General features: G+C 45.5%; 1 protein-coding gene across 3 annotated transcripts in view; it reads right to left on the minus strand.

Moving 5' to 3' along the window:
• Positions 1-9,681: 9,681 nt before the first annotated feature.
• The window catches only part of CLYBL (citramalyl-CoA lyase), a 246,200-nt gene continuing 234,859 nt past the window's right edge, over positions 9,682-21,022 (minus strand). For 2 of the 3 annotated variants that reach the window (XM_021696042.1, XM_044913524.1), the window contains one exon: positions 10,445-11,028. In XM_021696042.1, the coding sequence (XP_021551717.1) occupies positions 10,933-11,028 (96 nt within the window). In that variant the 3' untranslated portion in view covers positions 10,445-10,932. Of the gene's footprint in view, positions 9,764-10,444; positions 11,029-21,022 lie in introns of those variants that run through there. The other variant, XM_044913523.1, reaches the window with a different exon arrangement.

The raw sequence follows: 21,022 nt of genomic DNA on the forward strand, positions 1-21,022 counted from the left end.
ATGACAACTCCCTATGTGTGAGTGTGTGTTCGCACATGAGCCTCTGCTGGGATCAGGGAGGAGCAGTTGATGTTGGGGGAGGGGAGAGTAACTCATACACACTAAAAGGACAGATGGTGGCAGACCGCAGCCATGGGGCCAGGATGCTCCTAATTTCAAGGCAGTGTCCACCTAGGAACCGTTCTTATTGAAGACTACATTCCCAGAACCATCAAGTTTTTAAAATGTCGTTCAGCTGGAGATGGTTTTATTTTGTTGTTATAAAGCCCAGGCATCCACACTAAAGGCTCAAATAACCACATCCTTACTTGTCTACTCACAAGTGTATCTGCGGAAAGAGGCTGAAACCTCTCCACGAATCAGTCAGGAAACAGACAGATGCAGGTTTGGTATTTAGATTAGAAATACAAGTGAAAGAAGGAACATTACCATCAGAAGTGTGCATTTCTAAAGATTCATTTGAAAGTTTTGAAAAAAAGTAAAGCTCATGCCCTGGGGCTTCTGGGAGTATGTACAAAATACAATAATTAAATTAAGTCCAGCAGTTAAAATTCCTCATAAAAAGAAAAAGCTGGAGTGCTTCCCAATGGGGAATGCTTGACTTAAAAGAAAGGTTTTACTCTGTGGCCTGAAGGTCAACAAACTGGGACTCTGTGGGAATGTATAAAATTTCTTAAAGGGTTCTTCCGTCTTTGTTTTGTTGAAAGAAACTAAAAGAGTAAAAAGGGACAAGTTTTGAAAATTCAAAAAATGAAGGTGCAGACCTAAAATCATCATGATTTTTATAAATGCAGCACCAGAGGCTATGAAAACACGCTCTTTTCTGAGTACTAATCTAACACATATGCTCTTTGAGGAGGAAGGAAAAAGACCAATGGTTCCGTTTGAACAAACCATTTTAAAATGTGCTTGTTTTCAGAAGGAGTGCATGCAAATTCATGGCCCATTCATTTGCTACTTATTTTGGAGATATTTACCTTAAATATTCTCATAAATATATTTCACAATTTAAAATTCCTTAGATGACACAAAGACTAATTGATTTTTAAAAGATTTTTACAAAGCAAAGGTGTAAAAAATGATTTGGGGGTTCACATCCTTAGTTACCTAAAAGGGAATATTTATCATAATTTGAAAATATCTGTTTTTATAAATAATCACTATTGCTACCTCTCTGGTAATGTTCCCCTCCCCACCCCCAGAAGGAATACAGTTAAGAACACAATAGAAATCAGGGGTGGCCTGGGTGGCTCAGTCGTTAAGCGGCTGCCTTCAGCTCAGGTCATGGTCCCAGGGCCCTGGGATCGAGCCCCACATCGAGCCCCACATCGAGCCCCACATCGAGCCCCACGTCGAGCCCCACATCGGGCTCCTTGCTCCGCGGGAAGCCTGCTTCTCCCTCTCCTGCTCCCCCTGCTTGTGTTCCCTTTCTTGCTGTGTCTCTTTCTTTGTCAAATAAATAAATAAATAAATAAATAATCTTTTAAAAAAAAGAACACAATAGAAATCAAATTTTATATCCTTGAACTTTGTTACTTATAAGTATCATGAATTTCAGGTTGCATACTCAAATAATTTTTACTAAAACATAAGGAGCCAGTAATGCGGGATCCTCATCTTTATTGCTTAAATAGAATCTGAATGTTGCCTTTGCATTAGGACAGCATGATCAAATGCAGGACATTAGGAACAGCAGTTTGGGCAGCAATATTTAATTTACTGAATAATTAGCAGCCTCGTTGGCATTTCTACTTTGATTCCCAAAGTACAATATTAGCTGTCCCCTGCACTCGGGCTCTCTGCAGTAAAATGGGCTAATAAAGTTCCTGTGCCAAGTTCACAGTAAGTGAAGGACTATGGAGCATCCTGCAAACAGCCCCCGATTTAGGATGCTAGATTTACCTCCAAAACATGGACACAGAATTAGAAAAAAAAATGTTACCCCATTTCGTTTTCTTTGCTACATTTGTTGATTTTGCATTTGGAATGGCAAGGGGAGGTAGGAAAGTAAGACTATAAGGAAAAGCGAAGTAGAAGCAGACCAAGAGCAGACACAGGGACCAGAGAGGAGAGATGAGACAGAGAATGAAGGCGACGGAGGAGCGGCCAAAGCAGTGAGGTTGGAGCCAAGAGGAGGCCCAGAGAGCTAACACAGCTTGGTGAGTGCACCCTCTGTCCTTGAGAGCTACATCCTGCTCCTTCATCCCTCCACTGGGATTCCTATCTTCAGACCACCCAAGACATTCTCCAGCCACTTAGACCAGTCCTCAGTGGGCAGTCACACAAAATGTTCCATCTAGGGGGTGATCCAGGGCCTACAGGAGCCAGGGGCCATGGAGGCCCACTTCAAGGTGGCATTTGCCCGGTGGTGGAGTCTCCTAACTGCGTCTGATGACTAGTTGTTTCAGTTGTGATGAGCTCAGATACCTTTGGTGGGTCCGGGACTGTGTCTGAGGGAGGCAGTTATTGAAAACGAGGTTTCAGGGGCCCCTGGCTGGCTCCGTCCGTGGAGCATGTCACTCTAGATCTCGGGGTTGTACGTTCAAGCCCCACGTTGGGCGTGGAGCCTACTTAAAAAAAAAAAAAGAAAAAGAGGTTTCAGCTTTTTTCTCATTGTTTCAAAAAACTTATTTGGAGCTTCCTTAGTGGGGAACTTAATGTAACACCAGAAATCTGAGGAATTCTTGGGTGTGGAGCTGTGTGGTTTAGTGGTTTAATTTCAAGACATTCAGACATTCATTGTAGGCTTGGTTTTGCCAGCTGTGTGACCTTGAGCAAGTCCACTGAAAGGGCCAATATTTGGGCAGCTCCAGGAGGCCACTCATATTCTATGTTTTCTATGTGGATGGAGTCCCCTTCTGCCAGGAATCGGTACTGCATAATCTTCCCGAGCTTCAGTGACGACAAAATCAGGGTGGTTGGACAGGATGCTAACATGAATTTGTAGTCAGAACAGCTCTATGGTGAAAGAAATTTCCATGGTCCAGGAATGGGACTCGGAGGTTCTGAACAACAACAGCAAAAGAGCCACAAAGCTCCCCTGGAATGTGCATGGCTGTTGGGAGTGTGCCACCACGCCCAGCGTGTCCAGGGGTCGGTCCTACCAGTATGTTCTCCTGTGAGGCCAGAGCCTTCAGTGGCCAATAAAAGTGAACGAGAAAATGGGGTTCACCTGATAGAAATTCACTTTCCAGCCAGCTTTGCTGTGGGTGGGGGGTTCAGGGGGGGAAGGGGGATGGGGGTTCCCGTCCTGGACTGCAGCACAGGCTGGGCACCGAGATGGAAATTATCTGACCTTTCCTGAATGCCTGAAAGCATGATGCTAGTACTTTCGAAAAAATACCGTATTTATTTATTTGACATTCATTCTTTTCTAAAGATGATTTTTTTTTTTAAAATCGTGGTAAAATCTACACATCACTGGATGCAGGCTGCCCCGAGGAGGCTGAGAGTCTGGGCAGCTGTGTGCAGCTGAGGCAGATGCTGCCGGGTGGCTGACAGCTGGGGGCTGTCTGCTGACCTCCCTGTCCCCGGCCCGGCCGGCCGGCCGAGCGCGCAAGTGGGGACGGGGCGAGGGCACCCGGCTGGTGCATTCCCGTGCCCACTGCCTCCTCCTAGCAACTCTCTGAGTTAGGTATTATTGTTCTAGTTGAAGAAACTGATACTCAGAGAGAATAAACGACTTGTCTGAATGTGACACAAGTCATCGGAAAGCCAGGATTAGAACCTAAGTGTCTGACGGAGGAAAGACTCTGTTCCTGATTCGAATGATCACCCTTGGAGCGAACCCTTGCTGGGGGTGAGAGGTGAGCAGGAGAGGGACGCGGAGATGCATGGCAGCGTCCAGGATTCAGGGCATCCACACTCTTTGGGGGACACACACACATAACAGCCACCATCTGATCCAGGGCAACGGAAGGACTGGGGGAGGGTCAGCGAGTCGTCTGTGGGCAGCTGGGGACACCTCACAGATGTGACCTTCAAGGTATGCCTTGCAAAGTGGTTAGGAGTTTGTTGGGTGAGAGGAGGGGGTTGCAGCTTATGCACAGGCTTTGCAGAAGAGGGTCAGGAACTACCGCCAGTCGCAGCCTGGCTGCTCGTGGCCACAGCCCCTTGACAGAGGTGACGCGGCTCTGGTGTGGAAATGCCCGTGGGGCTGCTGCTGGTGGGAGCTCCCTCAAGCCAGACTGGGAGATGCGTCGAAGAGTCTCCCCCCACGAGTCTCCCCCGACGCCGCCGCCGGAAGTTGCTGCACGAATTCCAGTCCCTGGAAACCCACTGGAGGAAACGGGTGTGGTCCTTTCCTCATTTGGGAGTTCGGGTTATTAACACAGTTTCCCCGGAGAATCTAAGCCAGAAATTCATGTTAGCTTTTATGTTCTTCCTTCCCTGGAACTCAAAAGAGCCCATTAAAAAAAATAAAATTAAGGGGCGCCTGGGTGGCTCAGTCGTTTAAGCGTCTGCCTGCGGCTCAGGTCATGATCCCGGGATCCTGGGATCGAGCCCCGCATCGGGCTCCCTGCTCGGCGGGAAGCCTGCTTCTCCCTCTCCCACTCCCCCTGCTTGTGTTCCCTCTCTCGCTGTGTCTCTCTCTGTCAAATAAGTAAATAAAATCTTGAAAAAAAAATTAAGCCACATACCTAGAGTGTGTAGTCTTCTGAAGAAACTCTCCACCACAAGGCCATCTGAAATGGAATGTTCAGTTTTCTCTTGATTCTGTGTCTGAATAACTAAGGCAATTTCTTCATTGTTTCAAAACAAAACAGAACCTGGCCAAACCAGCTATGTGGCATTATGTAGACCAAAAAATCCAGTTTGTTTTCACTGAATTTCTCCCCTTTAGCTAGATATTTTAACATCTGTTGGTGTTTGGTCTTCCTTGTTTTTCACAAGATGGAGTTTTCAGTATATCAGCTCTCTCACAACATGTAATGAGAAGAATCTTGAAAATTCCTTCCAGGGCTTAGACTAATCTCTGGGACCAGTTTTCTATATGTTTACATGTTGCACACACAGTGTGAGAAATTGATTTTCACCAGTGGAGAAACCTAACATAGTTATGGACTCCCTTTAGGTCAATAGGCACAGATACTCCAAGGGTGAGTTTTCTATCCTTTCCGTTAAATAGAAAGCTCTGTCTTTGACTTAGGGTTCAGCACTTAAACCAAGGGAACTTCCTTGGTTCCTGAACAAGAGCTCATACTGGAGAAAGGCACCCCCGGTTGGCCAAATTCTGTCCTAAGCTGGAGCACAGCTTTCCAATTCCCTGTGTACGGCCAAGGGGAGAACGGGACAAGCCTGAGTGTTTGTTCCCTTAGTAAGTCGGACAGGCTGTTTACAAGCTGACTTTACTGTTCAGACTTCAGGCAGGACTCCGGGCCTCAGGATTGCAGCCTGGCCGAGCTCCTGGAGACCAAAAGAGGAGGGGAGAAGGAGATAAAATGGGTGCAAGAAGTGGCTGGTTTTCCAAGCATATGGTCTGTAGTTTTTCACATGTTTTAAATTCTTAATCCGCACCTCTCTCGTTACCTTCACTACTGTCGTCAATGGTACTTTTGTTGCAGCATTTGACATTATTTTACGCCTTTGCTCTTCCTTTGACTTCACACAAGAGCGTTTTAATTTTGAAAGAAAAGTGCATCCGGAACCAGTCCTACGACTTTCATGCTAGCTGGCTGCTTGGCACTGGGTTGGGCTCAACAGATGTTTGTTGAATGAATAAACGAATGAATGAATGGATCCTCTGAAAAAAGTTCAGAGAAATCCTTACTTTCAGAAAAGTTTTCTTGTTTTTGTTTTGTTTCGTTTTTAAACTCGGGATGATCACTTATAGTATCCTCTATGGATTTGACAGGGAAATTGGAAAAGTTGGTTTTTGAATCTTTTGAAGATTCAAAAAGCAAAAGCAAAAAAGCCGCCTGAAATGGAATGCTCATTTTTCTCTTGATTCTAATACCGTGTGTGAATATCGTTGGAAATTCAACTCAATGACTGAAAGCAGGGGGACCCGAATCCTCCGCAGGTCCCTCTGGCCACGAGTCCGGATTGGAGCCCGACAGACTAAGGGCGCGCGGGGGTCTGGTCAAGGAGATCTGGGCCCAAGAGATGCGCCAGTCGCTTGCAGGGTCCGAGGGCTCGTCCTTGATCCCGGCCCAGGCGCTGACTTCGGAGCCGGAGGGACATAGGGGCCGGCCGGTCCCCAGGGCAGGCGCGAGGGCCCCGCGCAGGTGTCGGGCCTGTGCGCGGGGTGCGCCAGGGGTGCTGGGGGCCTGGGAGACCCGAGAGAGACGTTATTGTTACACTGTAACGAGTCTGATTAACATGCTCCTGACACTTTCCCTTAGTTTCTCCGGCTCCTAGCAACAGCTCACAAAGGCGCGGGATTGTCCCGGGCTCCGCGGGGACACGGGGCAGCCTTTGATCTGCCACCATTACAGCGGGGCTGCGCGACAGGCTCGCGGGCTCCGGGCGGGCGAGCGGGGCCCGCAGTCCCGGCCCACTGGGCTCCCCCGGCCCAGGCCGCGCCCCGCCGGGAAGGGACGGCGTGCCTCCGGAGGGCGCGCGCGGTGCCTCCGGGGCCCCCAGTCTCCGCGGCCGGGTGCCCCCGCGCGCCGCCGGCCGCCCTCGGTCCTCGGGAAGCGCCGGCGGCGGGGGACGCGGACTCCGCGTGTCCGGGCCCCGCGGGCGCACGTCCTTCCGACGGGGCGCGCTGCCCCGGCTCGCCGAGCCCTTCCCGTCGGAAGCAGCAAACACCGAGCCGGTCCCTTACAAACAAAAATTTCAAAAGGAAGGGCGCGAGCGACAAATCCCTTGTCTTTTACAAGACTTGTAAACAGTTTTTTGTTTTTGTTTTTTTTTTAAATGAAAATTCTGCAGGCTTCAGCCCGCTTAGCTGGAACGGGGTCGGATCGACAGCAAACGACCACAACAGGCGCTAACGACGATTTCAGTTTCTTCCCACACATCACACTCTTTATGTCGTTGGCAGTTCTTACCGATTCGGAAGGAAATGTGCTGCCAAATAATTGCTGGAATGTAAACAAACTACCACCAAACATCCACAATCACCCATCACAGGACAGCAAAAAGCTGCCCGGTACCACGGCGCAAGCTTTCAGGTACTAAGTTAGGTATTTTAATTGCCATTTTGTTCGCTCTGTTCGCCCCCCACCCCCGTCCCGAGTTAAAATAAAGCGCGGAAAGGAAGATTAAAGTTTTAACATTTAAATGTTGAGCTCTGCTAATTACTTTCCTCCACTTTCCCCCGAAACTGCAGTGTGAAAACCTTTCACCGGGGGAGGGTCTCTGGGCTGGGAGGACAGTGTCCCCGAGCCTGGGGCATAAACTCCGCGGTGACAGACCGGCTCGGTGCCCCTCGCCGGCATTAATATGCACAAGATCCTGCTGGTAATCTTATAACCTGTTTTGTACGATCAGTTGCCTTCCAAGTACTAGAGGTAAAACTGAAAACTAAAAACGGACGACAGTTAGCTTTCCAAGATGAACGGAAACCATAAAACCAGAATGTCCTTCGAATTAAAAAGCATGTGTTCTTTTTTATCCTCTTTAAGACATAGTTAGAAAATATAACGTCTCCAGTGAAGGTCAGTTTCCCCAACGAGGAACGAGGGCAGAACTATTAAGGGTTAATGTGTTAAAGATGATGATAACAGGTATATTTTAGAAAAGGAAACAGACAAACAAACCCTACATGGTCTGTTCCATTTACCCAGCAAAATATGGCAAGCAACGAGCTACTTTCAAATTCAAATAGGAGGTGGTGAAGTCGTCTTGAGGAAGCTTTTCCCAGCCTGTCCCTGGAGGAGAGGACCTGAGGGCAGCGAGCGGTTCAATACTTCGAAATCTGAAGGGAACTGCACCCAGATGCCGGGGAAATTCCCAACTTGTGCTCACAGACAGTGTGGGACTCCACTGGCGTTTCCCCCTCACCATTTCAATAAAACATGATTGTATTGATATAATCCTCTATACATTAAAATGAGGTTGTCACAGATTGTCATTAAGACCTCAGTAAAACAATGAAGACATTATTGGGCACCCCCCCTCAGGCAAGGTATTAGGGGAATAAAACAATCTACACCACACGGGTCCTATTGAGATTAATGAAAAAATTATGCAAAAAAAAAAATCTCAATTTCATTTTCCCGTGACAGGGCTTTGCATACATACAGTCCTGCCCCGCACCTGATGATTTATTAAACTAATCTACAGTGATCACCACTGATGTTCTCAACTCAATCTTGTCCTGGCTCATTTTCTAAGTAATTGTTTCTCATTAGTTCTGATAATGTTTTAATAGTGTTACCCATAATTTAGCCCCCAAGAATTAATAACAAGGGGGTGATATGGCGAAGCGGCTTGTGATGAGCTACACAAAATATAAACAGGTATGGTTTTTAATTAATCAGATGGCTGCGAGGTCCTCTTCTTGTAGTCCACTGTCAACTTGGAGGAGTTCCCCAGGACCTCTGACCCTAACTAAACCCTCTTCTGGGGGCCCTCGGTCAGGGTTTCTGCTCGGAGTGGGACCAGAGCAGAGTGGTCCAGATTTTTGGCTCTAGTGGGTCCTAGTCTCATGATATGACCATAATTGGGAACACAGGGTTACAAGGAAGATGATAAATGTGACATTTGGGTGTCAGGTAAAGGTGTGGTGACCAGTTGGTCCCACACTGTAGGGGATCTAGGAACCCACGGGCCTGTTGGTGATGGCGGTGGGGAGTCCTAGCCATGTCCCGGCTCTCAGCACCACCCGGAGAGGGACCTTACTGGGGGGTGCTGCTTTTCCTATGACCGGTGCCCGCCGCCCCGATGGCCTAAAGCCCAGTGTGACTGGAGGCCAGTCTTCTTCCCACACTGGCTGAGATACCATCCTCCTCCTTCCGGCCGCGCCATGTGAGGATGCGGCTAGCTCCCACCTTCCTTTCTAGCTAACTCGGGGACAGCACAGGATGGCCAAGGTGAAGAGTGACAGTGCTCTCAGGAGGGGCTGGAGAGAGGGGTGCACAGAGGAGAGGAGACTCCCCCCCGCCTGAGGCAAGCCGGGACCCCAGCTTAGCACATCCTGTCCCCGTTCAAGAGCTGTGGCCTCAGATCCCAGGTTTGGGATTATTAGTTGGTGTTTCCAGAATGTTTCCCCAGAACCGTCCTGCCTGGATCCGGTTCCTTCCGCCCGCCTGGCAGAACTGCATCATCCCCTTCCTTCAGTGCACTGGGTGGGTGGGGGTTGCGGGACGGTGTGTGGGCCTCTCCCACTCGGCTTGGGTTCCATGGCGCCCCTCCTTGTATATAACCTTCAACTCCACTTACCTCTCGGCTTCCTGTAGGACTGCAAGAAGCAGGGGCAGAGCAGACCCCTGGCTGGGCCATACAGTCGGGGCCATGGAGGAAATAAACAACTAGGGTGTAGGAGGAGGTGAAAAATGAAAATAAAAAAACAACTGTTTTCTATTTACAAATTTAAAGAAACAGAACAGCCTTCCCCGCGGTGTTTGTCTAAGAGTAGCAGCTTTGCGGCTGTGTAGGTCATGAAAAGGTTGGTGTAGAGTTTAAAACTTCCCATTCTGTTAATTTCTTAAAGAACAGTCGTCCAGAGTCTCAACACAAAAGCTCATGATTTAATGAGGAGCAGAAACAAAATCTCTGATTGTTGGTGTTTCAAATTTCATTGGCGTCCTCTGGCAAACACAAGTTGATCCTTCCCAGCTTCAATACCCTTTAGCCTTCAGTATAAGAGCACATGCTGAATAGGGAAGAATGGCTGGTTGTTATGTTTATTTACCCTTCCTACAAGCTGGGTTAACCTCTTCAAAACAGCTTTACTAAGCCCGTTAACCACACCGCCCATATGACCTGCAGCAGCATCTCTAATGTGATGCAAATCTCGCAGGGGACCATATGCACCAGCTCGGCCGCATTGTGTCTTCTTAGAGGCTACAAGTTTATTGCTGAGGGGGCCCTGTCCCGGCCATACATTTACAGGGGGAAGCGGCCTCAATGGCAAACAGTTAAATGGGGAAATTAAGGGAGAGAATGGATGGTCTTGTGTTTCTGCACATTTTTTTTTTAATTGCTGGTAACTGTTGACCCAAAGCATTCACCCAGGATGAGGGCTTTCATAGTTCTCATCTACCGGTTCAAATGTATGGATGTTTCATTTTGGGAGGTGGAGGTTAAGAGTAATCAGCTTTGAAGATTTATTTTTAGAAGCTATCTGATACTTAAGTTTTCTATGCCATCTCTCATTTTATCAGATTTCTAGTGAAATAAACGTAACCCCTTCATTTAACTACTATTTTTTTTAAAGATTTTATTTATTTATTTGACAGAGAGAGACACAGCGAGAGAGGGAACACAAGCAGGGGGAGTGGGAGAGGGAGAAGCAGGCGCTCCGCTGAGCAGAGAGCCCGATGCGGGGCTCGATCCTAGGACCCCGGGATCATGACCCGAGCCCAAGGCAGACGCTTAACGACTGAGGCACAAGACTGGCCTTAAAATTATTTACAGTGTCGACTAATGAACAATGTGGGAAACATCTAACATGAGAAATGTGAAGGGAGCGGACATATTCGAGAAAGATCTGTTTCATTAAAGACCTAACATCCCCCCAGCCCATCTCTCTCCACTATTTTATCTCCCTGTGAAATCATAAGTGCATATTTGTAACACATTAATGAGCAATAAAGTCCTAAGCTTGGAATCAAAAAGGAGAAAGTTCATTTTTAGAGGAATAACTGGCCAGTGAGATAATACACCCACAAAAATTGTGATTAACATTGTAACCATTTGAACTGTAAATGGGAGAAAGGTTCCAATCTGGCATACTAACAAGTTGCCTTGAGTATTATGGTTTGTCTTTAAGAAACCCGCTGTATATGTTCAGCCCACCTGATGAGAGCTTCATTTAACAGATCATTTTTCCTTGATGGATGTGGCAAGCGTAACAATGTTCTGGGCTTGCTTCAGTAACGGCTTGTCGATCATACTCCCTTGGAAAGTAAAGGCTCCCTGGAAAACAGAGAACACAAACTTCCTGAAAGAATGTTCAGAAATTATAGGCTTCCTTTCTGTGCACACTTGTACAACAAGAACATTTTAGATTCTACCTGAATTATATTGACTTTCCTACCCAACTTTTGAGAAAGCCAAAGTAAATTACAGGGGAAAGATTTCTTTTTTCCTCCTAAAGAGGGAAAAAAAACCCAAACAAACCCTTCAGCATTTTAATGGAGGGGAAAAGCATCACACAGAAGGTATTTGAAACTGTTCATTTAACTCTTGAAATCAAGCAGAAAACAACTATGGAAGGAAATGCAAATACTTCCTTATATAGTTTTAAAAATATTGCATAGAACTTAAAAAATAGTAACATGCTCTGGTCACCAATTGTTGTTTGAAAAAATAACTGTATCATCAGTTTAATGGCAAAATGCTTCCTTCTTGTAACATAACTGAGGGGTAACACTACCATGTGATGAGAAAATGTAAGGTAGGACTGTACTTAATAAAAAGAGATTCCTCTGTTGGTATATACATGCTGAAGAGGACTAGAATGACAAGGGACATGAGCCTGTAACAAAGAAGTCACAGGTCTGTTGAATGGTGAGTCTGGAAAGAATTTCTGAGAACTCCTAGTTTATCCCCATTTTACGGATACATTTTCTTTTAAGCTTCTGCAAATACTTAGTGAATGTGCATGTGATCTATGTCCTGTTCTAGATGAGGAAACTGAGGCCCAGGGTAGTTAAGTGATTTTCCAAGGTATGTGACTAGGAGAAGTTAGAGCTGGAGTTAATATTTGGGTATTGGAACCTCAAGCCTTTATTAGAAACCCCCGTATTAAGGTAACGAGGTAGTGTCTTTACTGCATCAGAAAAAAAAATTAACTGGACAGAAGGCAGTATGCCCAGAATCTGAAGTTCATGTCTGGTTATTTACATTCTTTTAATCACTTCTTCTTGCTGTTTACAATCACAGCTCTTCTCTTCCTTCCTTCCACCTGTTGGCAAGGATGCTGGTGGATGGGAGCAATCATAATTCTTGCTGATGGTCCATCTGCATATACTGCCGCCCATTTCTGATTTCACAAGTACCACCTCTTGACAGACAATGTTGTCATTACTCAAAAGTTCTGGGATGGGGCTCCTGGTCTCTCTGAAAACCCTTATCTCCCACAATTACAAGAATTACACATAGGATGGAGATTTTAAAAAGTGGCAGGGAATCCTTAGTAATGACTTTGGAATTTATTTTTTAATTATTTTTTTAAATGTTTTATTTATTTATTCATGAGAGTCAGGGGGGGGGGCAGAGGCAGAGGCAGAGGGCGAAGCAGTCTCCCCGCCGAGCAGGGAGCCCGATGTGGGACTCGATCCCAGGACCCTGGGATCATGACCTGAGCTGAAGGCAGATGCCCAACCATCTGAGCTACCCAGGTGCCCCTAGAATTTATTTTTCAATCAAGAGAGATTTAAAAGCCACTGGGATTAGAGTTTTCACCAGTGGGTACCTAACCTTCTCAGCCTTAGAATGATAAATCTGATTCATATGAGAACCTGTGCTGGCCTAAAATCCTGTACCTGAAGTCATTTTCCAACCCTCTCATTTTTACTATTTATATTTCTAGATTGACTTTTGCCTAATTTCGTTCAGCCTAGAGTGAATTTTGGTCATCTCTGTGACCACGATGAATTTTCTGAATTCAGTTAGAAGTTCCAAGGATGTTCCATGGGTTAGCATAGCATGTGAAATCAGGGCGGGGGACTCACGCTGTTTTACAAGGCAATAGTCTAGTTTTCTTATTGGAGTGAATGATGAAGACCAAAGGCCTCCTGGTTATCTGCCCACCAAGTGGATTATGGCCCTGTAAAACAGCACATCTGTCCTGCTAAGGTTTAAATAATGGGCTGGAGAGACAAAATTAGAATAGATGCACATGAAATCAAAACGATGCACAGAGAATCAAAATGACGGCCTTGGGTTTATGCCATGTTTCCCAAATCTGCTTTGGGTTCCACGTGCACATCAAAGATGCAAAATATTTCATGGAGATCATTTCTTTCTTTGACAGTGGCAGATTTTGCTTGACTTCCTTCATTAAGCCTAAGCTGAAAAACAAAGTTCAACATTTTTGTTTGTCTCCTTCATCTCTACAAATTGAGGATCTTAGTGTTATGAATTAGACCGCCTAAAATGAATATCCTCCTGTTTTCACATATCGACCTATAATATGGTTGGGGTTTTTAACATAAGGATCTACATGTGAAATGTGAATGGGTCTGTTGGTCAGGATCTGGTAAAAATGCAGTCTGTCAAATGTTACTTGGATTTGTGGGGAGGGTTTGAAACAGTCCTTAATGAATGATTAGAGATAAGTTTCCATTTTACAGCCCAGTGCTTTCCTGAGAAATTGGCACACCATTTCAAAAAATAAAGAGAGCCTCCATCAGCTTGAAGATTCAGACTATAATTTGGTTTAAAATGCCCTTAAATAGTAACTTATTCATAATTAACTACCTTAACAACCAGGACTACCACAATAATAATAGCTATAATTTTTTGAGCAGTTGCTAGATCAGTGACTGAGCCAGAGACTTGACAAGCTTTATTTCATGTAACGCTCATAAGAACACTGCGAGGGAGACACTATTATGCAACCCTATTACAAATTTCTTTTAAAAAATTCTTTTTCTTTTTAATTGTGGCAAAAACACATAACATAAAATTTATCACCTTAACCACTTTGAAATGTACACTTTACTAATGTTAAGTATATTTGCACTGTTGTGCAACAGATCTCCAGAAATTTTTCATCCTGCAGAACTGAAACTACCTATTAAACAACTTACTCCCCATCCCCTCTCTGGAAGCCCCTGGCAGCCACCATTCCATTTTGTTTCTGTTAAGTCTTGTATCTATCCCCATTTTGTAACTGAGGGAACTGGGGCACAAGGAACTTAAGAAACGGATACATGCCTTCCCTATAGCTACTGAGGTGTAGAATTGGGACAAAAGCTAGCTCTAGCTGATCCAAAGGGTGTGCTCCAGGCTTATACCCTAGGCTTATAGATTGAAAAGTGTTTTTTCTTCTTCTTCTTTTTTTTTTTTTAAGATTTTATTTATTTATTTATTTGAGAAAGACAGAGAGACAGAGAGACAGAGACAGCATGAGCTGTGGGAGAGGGGGAGGGAGAAGCAGACTCCCCGCTGAGCAGGGAGCCTGATGGGGGGGGCTCCATCCCAAGAACCTGGGATCATGACCTGATCCAAAGGCAGATGCTTGACCAACTGAGCCACCCAGGCACCCCTAGATTGAAAAGTGTTTTCTAAGTGGGTTTCCTGACCAACTGGATCAGAATCCATCTGAGGGGAATGGTAGGGGGTGTGGCTTGTTAAAATGCATATAGGGCCCCATCCTATATGGTGTGATGCAGAAGGCTGGAGGTGGAGGCTTGGCCAGGAATCATCTCAGGATTCTAAAGCACATTCAAGTTGCAGAAGTGCTGTGTTTTAGCTCCCCTGCTTAGAAATAATTAGGCTGACTTTGATATGGATCCGGCCTGATCCCTGCCCTCAAGGAGCGTGTGCTGGAGGAGACAGGAAAAAAAAGAAGCAGGTGCCATAAAATGCAAAAAGAATCAGGAAAAAGGCCAGCGTGATGAGCACAGAGAGATCTGAGGGTCTGAAATGAGTGCCCTTCTTGTGCACTCAGGATCACTGTTGTCAGGTCACACACTTCATGTGGAGGTGATACTGTGTCCCTAGCGCAGATCATGCATTCCCGGCTAGACTTGCCATGGAGCTCTGTATGCAATGGGCTCTTACTCAACAGTTACCTATCAAGTTACTTGTAGTAAATCCCTGGTCAACCACTTTGGCACATTTTACTATACACACGTGTAGGGTTTCAGACTCCTGGAAGTGAAGGGCAACACCATCTTAGCATATGTGTTATCTGTACCGCAAAGAAAACAAGTACTCTTAGGCTAGGGTTTTTCTAACAACTCACTCATTGCCCGTTGCTAAGATAAGCATCGAGATAAAATGAATTCTGCCAGACCCGGAAGTTCTTCATAGGGGTGAGTCTGACTTACAGTTTAATAGCAAAAGGAGAGATGATGGGGGTGGCCGTGATGATGACAGTAATCATCCACAGGAAACATTTAGAGCAATGTTATATATCATATATACCACATATATGTTGCATCCCTGGCACTTAATACCTGAGAACTTTGTCTCTAGAGTACTAAAAGGTTAATTTACTAGAAACACGAAAGGATCTAATTCTTTCCCTACTCACTTTCATTTTCAAATCACGTCTCTGGGCACTCGGGGAGTTCTCTCGGGCGTTCCAGTGATGGTGGCGCTCTGTTGGCCCAAATGATAATGCTTGAATACAGCTGTCATAGTCCTTTTGTAGGGTGACACTCCTCTTGTATGACTCTAAGCCTAATGCCCAGTGCAATATTTGCCTCACAGCAGTTCCCAGTGAATTCCTAAAACTTTTGTCAGCATTGGCCATTATGAAATTTCTCTTCAGGATCTTCTTGGTTGTGCCCTCTATTTGCTCAAATCTTGCAGGCCCAGCATGGCCTGTGATGAGCTCTTCCTCACTCACAAAATCAGCGGCTCCTCCCTACTCCTCAAAAAGCGGGAGGGGGTATGATACTCCACTGAGGTATTCTGATGGACACTTTCGTTCTTTTGTCTTTCCCATTTTTCACCCTATCACCCTGGAGAGTCCTTGGACAGGCCCTAGGACAGCCCTTGGTCACCCCATGATTTGGTTATGACATTCCTTTTAAGGATGTTAGTTTGGGTGCCAGGTACCCACAGCGCAGTGGGAAGGTCTCACTGAGAAACTGCTGGGACGCTGATTGGGGAGTTGCACCTTCCTAATTGGGATCTTGTTGTGATCTTTCTAAAACACTGGGTAGGATCATCCATTTGCTTAAACCTGGCTTTGGCTCCCTCTGGACTTACAAAATCAAGTGCAATCTCCTAAGCAGGGATCCCAGGACTCCCCATGAGTAGACCAGACCCTGCCTCTGGTCTCAGCTTTGTCTCTTGCCAGTCCACCCGCATCCACACCCACTCACACTCTTCTGTACCTCTCCCATATGCTCTGTTCTCTGCTCTCAAGGACCTTTCCCTGTCTTTCCTGTAAACTCCTCATCCTTCAAAATGTCAGAAGATGTCAGGTCTATGAAGTGTTTCTGGAATTCCCTGGTAGGGCTAAATTCTCCTTCCTTTTTTTTTTTTAAGTAAACTCCATGCCTAATATGGGGCTTGAACTCACGACCCTGAGATCAAGAGTCACATGCTCCGGGCGCCTGGCTGGCTCAGTTGGTAGAGTGTGCAACTCTTAATCTCGGGGTCGTGAGCTCAAGCCCCATATTGGTCATAGAGCTTACTTAAAAAAAAAAAAAAGAGTCACATGCTCTGCTGAGCCAGCCAGGCGCCCCTCTTCTTCCTTTCTCTGTACAGCCTCCCATTACAGCCCTTGTCACACTCCATTGTAATGATTTGTTTACACTGCTGTCTTTCTCACTAAGCTGTGAGACTCTTGAGGAAGGGGCCATGTCTCATAGATCTTTGAATGCCCAGAACCCAGTACTCAAAACATGGCTTGGAGTGGAGCCTGGCTCTTCTGTGGGGCTCGAGTTGGGTGACTGAAGGGAGAGTGATTTGGGAAGATGCTATCTATCTTACCTATCTCCTCTCCTTCATTCTGCAAGCATCTTTCTGTGCCACTTGATCTTTCCTTGGTCTGGTAATACTGGTCAGTTGGCTAACACTTGCTGAGCCTCCAGTAGGACACGGTGACTTTCCCTAACAAATGTGATGCTGGGTTGGGGTCAGGTTAACTCATGCAAGTGATGTAACAGTTAAAGTGCAAGCAAGTCTGTCATATTTGTGGTACTTAAGGACTGAGGAGCTACAGAGAAACAGGGCCATCAAAATGGAGGTGGTTTGGCTAGGGAAAGGCTTTGAGGAACAGTTACATTTAAAGTCAGGTTTAGAAGGTCAGGGATGCCAAAGGAACAAGAGAGGGGTGGGGGATACTGGGAACAGCACATAGAGACACAACAGTGGGGTTGACTTTCTCTGTTCTGCAGGAGCCCTCCATGCCTCTGGTCACCAGTGATTCAATAGATCAAGCAAATGAAAGGATCACAGTATGAGATACTGCATCGGTCTATGGCTGAATGGGATTCTCTAGGATCTAAGGAAAGGGAGCCTGATCCAGCCTATATTAAGATGGATGATTGCTGGTTCTGTTCCTCATTAGCTGCTTGACTTTCCTTATGCAGGAAGGACTTAGCTTCTTCTTGATGAAGCTGGACTGGAACCCACCAGAATCCCTCTGTTCTTGTTGCATGCCCTGGTGGACCCACTACTTGCTCCTTCCTGGACCTTGAGGGGAAGAGGTTGAACCACCTGTTTCCTTTCCTCTATTCTGGGCATTCTCCCTCTGTCTAAGGGTGCTCTAGGGATCCAACAATGGGAAAGCTAAGAGCTGGCCCGGTCCAGCTTTGCTTCTGAGTGGGACCATCATAGATAGGTTGACCTGGGCACCAGGGGGAGGGATGGATGTTCATTCTCCATTGAGGAGGAAATATGGATTCTCTCAAGCCTACGCTCTAGTTTAACTATAGACCTTAGTAAGGCCTGGAATATTTACTTCCAAACTGAAAATTGGGGAGGTGCAATCTTATTAGTAAGACCCATTGCCAAAAAAAGAGATTCATCTGATAGTACTTTATGATTTTACAAAACATTTCAAAGACATCTTCTTACTTGCAGGAGGCAGGGCATGGTAATTTCTGTTTTACGGATGCAAAAACTGCAGTTCAGATTTCGTTAACCTTTTTAAAGGAACTTATGGGAAGGATAGGGCTAGAATCTGAGGTTTATCACCCCAAATCCCAGACTCTTTCCCCTATTTGGTGTACTCCAAAGTATGACTGGTAACAATGCTGAGATGGTTACAGAAAAATATTTAAATATAACACTTTAAAAAAATATATATTTATGGGGCACCTGGGTGGCTCAGTCATTAAGCATCTGCCTTCGGCTCAGGTCATGATTCCAGGGTCCTGGGATCGAGCCCTGCATCAGGCTCCCTGATCGGCGGGAAGCCTGCTTCTCCCTCTCCCACTCCCCCTGCTTGTGTTCCCCTCTCTGTCAAATAAATAAAATCTTTAAAAATATATATATATATATTTATTTTACATGATACTGTATATTTAAAAATTTTATTTTGATGTGATTTTCAAAAAATAACTACCATATCTAAACTGTTACTTCAGAGGTATTATTACTTAGGATGAGGCTGAAAAAAATGTACGTAGGTAAGGTGCAGATAAGCAATTATGTGAAAATGTAATTTTATTTCACTTTATTGTTTAAGATTTTATTTATTTATTTATTTGAGAGAGAGCGAGCGAGCGAGCACAGGGGCAGGGAAGGAGCAGAGGGAGAGGGACAAGAAGACTCTGTGCTGAGCCGGAGCCCAACGCAGGGCTCCATCTCATGACCCTGAGGTCACCACCTGAGCTGAAATCAAGAGTTGGACACTCAACCAACTGAGCCACCCAGGTGCCCTGAAAATGTAATTTTAATAAATGAATTCGGGAACTACTGAAATATAACATGCTTCCATCCTGAGTTTCCACTTGACAGCTTTTACTGTAATTATGACACCAGAAATACTGAAGGATATTTTCAGTGAGAAGAAAATCAATAATAAATATGTGAATGACATTTTAAGTCCTCAAAATACCTAAAGCATATGTAAGAAGGACTAAAGGAGGTGACATCTGATCCTTGTATATGCTTCTGAGTATCAGGAACCCTCTGCTTTATAGATAAACATTTTTTTAAATTGCCATTAAGAGAGTAAACGGATATTTCTGAAGACTTCGGAAATAGGGAACACATTTTGCTTATTTTAACACTTAAGTTGTAGTGATAATTTTATTTATTTATTTATTTATTTGACAGAGAGAGATACAGCGAGAGAGAGAGCACAAGCAGGGGGAGTGGGAGAGGGAGAAGCAGGCTTCCCGCGGAGCAGGGAGCCCGATGCGGGGCTCCATCCCAGGACCCTGGGATCATGACCTGAGCCGAAGGCAGACGCTTAACGACTGAGCCACCCAGGCGCCCCTGTAGTGATAATTTGATAGGTATTTTAATAATATTTTGAATTAAAAGTCAATAGCCAATTACTGCTATGGCCAGAGAATTTCAAGGCTAATGTAGCTCTCTATGAATTTCTACAAGTTCAACTGAAGCCATTCTGCATGGTCAACAATTCACATTGGGCTGATGTGTCATTACTATTAGTACTGAAATTCTGACAGATGATGTTCTATGGCCTTTGATGGGGAAGCCCTTTAAATGATTCCTAAGAATGCAATAGTTGGAATATCCGAATGGGGGTTACTTCTGCACCAAACTGGGGAATGCAGTGACCACTCAGGCCTGTTGAACTGTTCGGGAAGGCCCCTCAGACATGGCCTCAGAAGGGGTGTGGGGTGTGGGGAATCCTGCATCCTGGGCAGCCTATCAGATTTATTTTCCAATTTCTGAAAGGTGAAAAAACCTGGAGAAGCGCCCTTCTTATCCTTCCCATCTTTTCCCCTGTAGTTCTCTGACTATAAGAACTCAGAGCACGGAACCATCAATGGGGTATGAAAGGCAGGGCCCTGGTGCAGGCAGTTCTACTGGCGAAGTCAGAGTGGCCCAAGAGGACACAGCAAGGATCACCTGTCCAGGCAGCCCCTCTGTGACTTTCCACCCAACAGAAATGGACAACTTTCTAGGATGGGCATTCTGAGTGGTATTCTGTAGCTTGCAGCTGAAACAAAAAGTGCACACAGATACATACAGAGAAAGGCTCTTGCTTCTCTGGGTTCTCCCATTTAAGGCACCTTGATGGAGAGGCTAGGAATATGGCCTCTGAGGTCGTCTACACCTTGAATCCAAGCTCTGCTTTTTCCTAGCTCTGTGTGATCCACAGCAAACAATGCTATACTTGCCTGAACCTCAGTTTCTTCACCTGTAAGATGGGGATGAAAATCCCTCCCTTTCAGAATTGCTGTGAGCATTAAGTAAATTAGTGTATGCAATGGCCTGTCACTGAACAGGCTGTCAGTCCATGGGACCTGCAACTGGGATCCCCACTCACTTACCCTTGCTGTCGCCACTGCTGTGACTGTGTCCCTGACACGGACTGCTGTCACCACCACCCCCATCACTGTTGTTACTGCCAGTGCTGATGTCAGCCAGAGAGGATTTAATTCCATTTATCACAGAAAGGTGCAGTGAGAAGCACAGTATTTGAACCGTAACAGGATTTTATGATTTCGGAGTAGCTTTAAGGGTTCTGAGGACATCAACATTCTCTCTCTCTCTTTTTTTTTTTTTTAAGATTTTACTTATTTATTTGCCAGAGAGAGAGAGAGATTGAGAGAGGGAACACAAGCAGGGGGAGTGGGAGAGGGAGGGGAGCTCGATGTGGGGCTTGATCCCAGGACCTTGGGATCACGACCTGAGCCGAAGGCAGACGCTTAACGGACTGAGCCACCCAGGCGCCCCGGGACATCAACATTCTTGAAGATGCAGTGAGTAGAGGCCAACTCATGCCTAAAGCTTCCTGCCCCCTCTAAACTATAAATCATAGATTGAATTGTCCCTTTAAGAAACTAGAATCAGATGCTATATATAATTTGACACAGCATCAGTATTTGAAGACAAATACATTTAAAAGAATTTAAAAACTTAGAATATCGGCTGAGGAGATACCAATCAAAGGCAGGTGATCTGAAATTGGGAACATCGCTTACACTGGAGGAGGTAGTAAAACAGAAAGACAGTGTTTCCAGCAAGAGAGAGCAGGAGAATGAAGAGTACTAGCAAAGACACATGGCCTGATGCATTTATAAAAAGGAGGAAATTCCTTGGGATGTGGAAATTGGGTGAATGTAAAATGACATTC

This window comes from Neomonachus schauinslandi, chromosome 3 (genome assembly GCF_002201575.2).
Source record: "Neomonachus schauinslandi chromosome 3, ASM220157v2, whole genome shotgun sequence".
In the NCBI taxonomy this organism is placed as follows: domain Eukaryota; kingdom Metazoa; phylum Chordata; class Mammalia; order Carnivora; family Phocidae; genus Neomonachus; species Neomonachus schauinslandi.